The sequence below is a fragment of the Limulus polyphemus genome, unplaced genomic scaffold, assembly GCF_000517525.1.
Source record: "Limulus polyphemus unplaced genomic scaffold, Limulus_polyphemus-2.1.2 Scaffold329, whole genome shotgun sequence".
NCBI classification, from domain to species: domain Eukaryota; kingdom Metazoa; phylum Arthropoda; class Merostomata; order Xiphosura; family Limulidae; genus Limulus; species Limulus polyphemus.
The window spans coordinates 661,127-666,101 of NW_013665939.1; the positions used below are offsets into that span (position 1 = coordinate 661,127).

General features: G+C 35.0%; 1 protein-coding gene across 1 annotated transcript in view; it reads right to left on the minus strand.

Annotated features, from left to right (window-relative positions):
• The window catches only part of LOC106457426 (zinc transporter ZIP8-like), a 23,550-nt gene extending 18,795 nt beyond the window's left edge, over window positions 1–4,755 (minus strand). Inside the window, exon 1 of the mRNA XM_022383353.1 lies at window positions 4,089–4,755. Within this exon, the coding sequence (XP_022239061.1) occupies window positions 4,089–4,412 (324 nt within the window). The 5' untranslated portion in view covers window positions 4,413–4,755. The remainder of the gene's footprint in view (window positions 1–4,088) is intronic.
• Between the last annotated feature and the right edge of the window lie 220 nt (window positions 4,756–4,975).

The following is a 4,975-nucleotide window of genomic DNA, read 5'->3' on the forward strand; positions in this document are numbered from 1 at the left end:
CTACAAAGTATAATACTTCCACTGTATACATATCACTGAGTGACCAGTAATAGATGAAATATTCAACAGTAAATAACAAAGTACAAAGTATAATATTCCCTCTGTATACTTATCACTGAGTGACCAGTAATAGATGAAATATTCAACAGTTACTAACAAACTACAAAGTATAATATTCCCTCTGTATACTTATCACTGAGTGACCAGTAATAGATGAAATATTCAACAGTTACTAACAAACTACAAAGTATAATATTCCCTCTGTATACTTATCACTGAGTGACCAGTAGTAGACGAAATATTCAACAGTTACTAACAAACTACAAAATATAATATTCCCTCTGTATACTTATCACTGAATGACAAGTAGTAGACGAAATATTCAACAGTTACTAACAAACTACAAAGTATAATATTCCCTCTGTATACTTATCACTGAGTGACCAGTAGTAGACGAAATATTCAACAGTTAATAACAAACTACAAAATATAATATTCCCTCTGTATACTTATCACTGAATGACAAGTAGTTTTTCTTTCACATGTGTCAGTTTTGAGCATGTTGAAGCCCTTATCGGTAATTACTTATGTAGTCTTCCCCTCCCCTCCCTCCGGAGGCTCAGCAGTAAGTCTGAGTGTTTATGACGCTAAAAACCGAGTTCAATACTTGTGGTAGGCACAGCTCGGAGAGCTCACTATATAGCTTTGTGCATAGTAATAAATTAATTAATGTAGTCTTCTCCTATTAACGCCGATTAAAAAGACTAACTTGTTGACTCGCCACTTATTGTGAATTAATGAGCAGATTAATTCAATAAAACTACTAATTAATAATACATGGTGTTACAGTAAACAAATAACATTATATTAACAATTCCTTATCCTAATTACAAGTGTGTTGTGACATAACTAAAATTTATGAAAAATTACACTTAACCCTGTTCATACCGTAACAGTTGACGTCAAGTTATTTGCTATTATAAATACCGTCTCAACTATTACCATGTCTGTCGTGTCTCACTCGGTCTAAAGGGCCATGGTATTGAGCGAAAGGCCTCGTCGGCTCTGGATATAACACATATAGTGTGGTTGACATATTATTAGCACTCTTCTTTATTTTTACTCAGTTCTCGTGAACAATTATCTGTACTAGCAAGATGACCAGTCCAAGTGAACCGAAAATGTATATTTTTACATAACGTTTAGTGAATGTAATGAACTTGGAGCTTGCTTAGGACGCCACAGAGTATCTAGATACCCGTGGGTGGGCAGAGCACATATAGTTCATTGTTTAGCTTTGTGGTTAAAAACAGCAATAACTACAAGAACGAACAATGAAAAACGCGTAATGTTCAGAAACTCATCAGTGGCCTAAAACAAATTTGTTGTCTTGTTATCATTCTATTCTTCTACTGAAAACTTGTAATGAAGTAAATAAGTATCTTTACCCACGTCTTTCCTAATAGGCTTAGAGCTTCTCCAGCTTGTAATATTGTATAAATCCGTTGTTAATAGCGTGGCATGTAAGACGTAAATACAGTGTTTCAGTAATAACAAGAACATGTACAATTTGTAGCTAGTTTGCAATAACTAGCAAAGGTACATGCGCCAGGCGCGTCATTTATTTCGTTTGCTTCACGTGAATGGCGGAAAGGCGTGCGTTAGTATCATTCGCCTACACTAATATAGTAGCAAAAGGAAAGTTTTAATGGCTGTAAAACTAGAAGTAATGAGAATATGATTACAATAAGGGGTTTTAGAATTCCGATAGGTATATTCAAAAACCCCTAAAAATATCATGGTAATCAGAGGTCGGAAATTTGAAAAATATTCAACATGGACATACAGACACATGCTGCTATATATATTACAGATGTACAGGTTAAACCCATTATATGAGTTTCTTAAATTGTAAGTAATTTGTAACTGTAGTTTATTTCATCGACAGTTATGGCTGAAGACTGGAAGTTAAATGGTATAGATAACAGCACTAACTTCAAGAAACAGACTGCTTAACTCGTGTAATAACTCGGTTTTAAAAACAATGTTTCACAAGTACAGTCTTAGTGTAGCTGTTATAAACAAAAATCGTGATTAATGCATCAAAATAAGCATGTAAAAGTTCAGAGTAATGGCGAAAAAGAGTTTAGGTGTTGAGAATTGTACACAAAGGAAGTCGTCCAATACTACTTTAAAACTGTATAGAGAAAAATCCTTAGGGTATTCAATGAATCTTTCCCAGGAAAGCTTGTTAGTGCATAATGAAAACTATATAAAAGTTTCATACATAGAAAATTTAACACACGAATCTCCTTTCAAAATACAGATAAACCTACTCTAAATTAAAAGTTACCGAAATCATGAATAATCATTAATTAATAAATAAATAAAATAATCAATTTCGAAACTGTATTTGATGATGAAGCAGGATTTCTTAACACGAGGGAAGTTTAAGAATTAAATTAATATTTTCTCTACATTTACATGCGGCATATAAGTATATGACTCTTCAAACAAATATATCAAAGGAATCACTTAGAGCTATCTACTCAGCTTCACAAAAACTGGATAAACGTTGGGGAAGAAGTCTACCCACTGAAAAAATTAGAATATCGCCATACTATGTAAATGATTAAAAAACTTTATCTAACTTAAAGCTTTTATGTCTCTGTGTGCAATTGAACGCAATGTCTGTTCTGGAAAGCTTAATCAATATAATTAGGAGACTTGATTGTATATCATTTGCACCTGGAAGAGGAGGTCTGATATATAGTTGTATGTAATTTGGCACCTACAAGAGGAAGACTGTAGGATCATAGAGGACTTGGCTATTTATCATTTGACACCTAGAAGAGGAAGACTGGAAAATCCTAGAGGAATTGGCTGTATATCATTTGACACCTAGAAGAGGAAGACTGGAAAATCCTAGAGGAATTGGCCGTATATCATTTGCACCTGGAAGAGGAGGTCTGATATATAGTTGTATGTAATTTGGCACCTACAAGAGGAAGACTGTAGGATCATAGAGGACTTGGCTATTTATCATTTGACACCTAGAAGAGGAAGACTGGATAATCATATACGACTCGGTAGTATATCACTTAGCATCTGGAAGGAGAGACTCTCCATCATGGCCGCTTAATTAGCCTAAAGGCGTAGATCATAGTCAAATAACAAAAGCTAGGTAAATATAAAACATGAAAACTCTTATTAGTGCACTTGCAACTAACTTTCGGTACAGATATATCACGAGTGGCGGGGTTGTACATTCGCTTAGAAGTACGAAATTACATAAACGTAAATTCACAAAGTACCAACTTAAATGATAGATTAATCTACAAAGATTTATTTTTTAATGCAGAACATGGAAACCTATAATCTCAAACCGGGATGTGTACGATGAAAAATACACAGACAGTACATTACAAATCGAAATCATACCCCCATAACCATAAAAACAAATAAGAAAAGGTTATCAAACCATCGCAATCTGAGGGTCGCGGGTTCGAATCTCTGTCGCACCAAACATGCTCGCCCTTTCAGCCGTAAGGGCGTTATAATGTGACGGTCAATCCCATTATTCGTTGGTAAAAGAGTAGCCCAAGAGTTGGCGGTGGGTGGTGATGACTAGCTGCCTTCCCTCTAGTCTTACACTGCTAAATTAGGGACGGCTAGCGCAGATAGCCCTCGTGTAGCTTTGCGCGAAATTCAAAAAACAAACAAACGTTATCAAACCTAAATTAACTGAACGATGTTCATGCTGTTCCTTAATTTCAGATGAATCAAATAAACAAACATGACGTATTTCATTACTAATAGGTTCATTATCGAATCATTCCTTTTAGTCTTAGCTTCAGCAAGCTCTCGTCACTCTAACAACAACGTTTTGAGAATATACGTTTATTTTTCCCAGTTTAACTATTTTCAAAGCGAAATGCGGCAACGTTTACCATTTTCTCTTTTTTTCGTTTATTATACATTTTATACGTTTGAGTGGATATCTTTCGAAAACTTTTTCATAGTCTAAACATGTTAAAAAATACTTTTACATACGATATGAAAATGATCAGAGATAAATAAAAACTAACCTGATCGAAAGCTTCGCATAAAACATCCGTACCAGTGAACGGCGAACCCAGAAGTTCAGTACAATTTCTCTTTCCTTCCTTGCTGTTTAAATTTTCAAATAAAACACCATCTTGTAGATCTTTCACAAAGTTCAGGAACTCCTGCTGGAAATCGAACTTGTTCGCCGGACCTTGTGACGATCTCGAGATCAAAGACATATACTTGTAAAAAGCAACACGTGCGAAAGTTTCCAAGCTAAGTCCCTTTTCAAGTTCGGCAAAGACCACCCTACTAAATAAAGCTCCTAAAACAATGATTAGTGTTATTTTCAAGGGAAAAGCCATATTAATGGATTGTTCTGTGATTTGAAAGCGACTGATTTGTTTGCAATACCTAGCTTTATTCGGTACACCAGATAACACCAAAGTCGTGTCGCCAACTGATATGAAATAGCTTCTATCAAGAGTTATTATGCACTGTACGACTGATTATGAAATGGCCGAGTAGAGTGAAATGTTTTCGAACAACTGATGAACCGATTTACTCACTTTTATTTGAGGAAAGGAAAACAAACAACGATTTAGATCAGCATTTATTTACCAGCATTATTATTTTTTTCTTTACTCTGTTTTAAATATTTAGTTCATTTAGAACTCCTCAAAACATGGGAACCCCAGAATTTTATTATTTTCGACATAAGATACTATAGTTCGCTAACTCTAAACTCCACGCGATCGAGGTCACGTCACCAATAAACTGTGCCGGAGCAAAATCAGCTCATTTCGTAGTTGATGAAATAACCAATCATCAAAGCTCTCTCCCAAACGTCACGTTCTGAAGTCAGCTATTCTATCTAAACATTTCTTATAATTCTCGTAGCTTCTTTTACTTCTTCTGGTCTACTTCC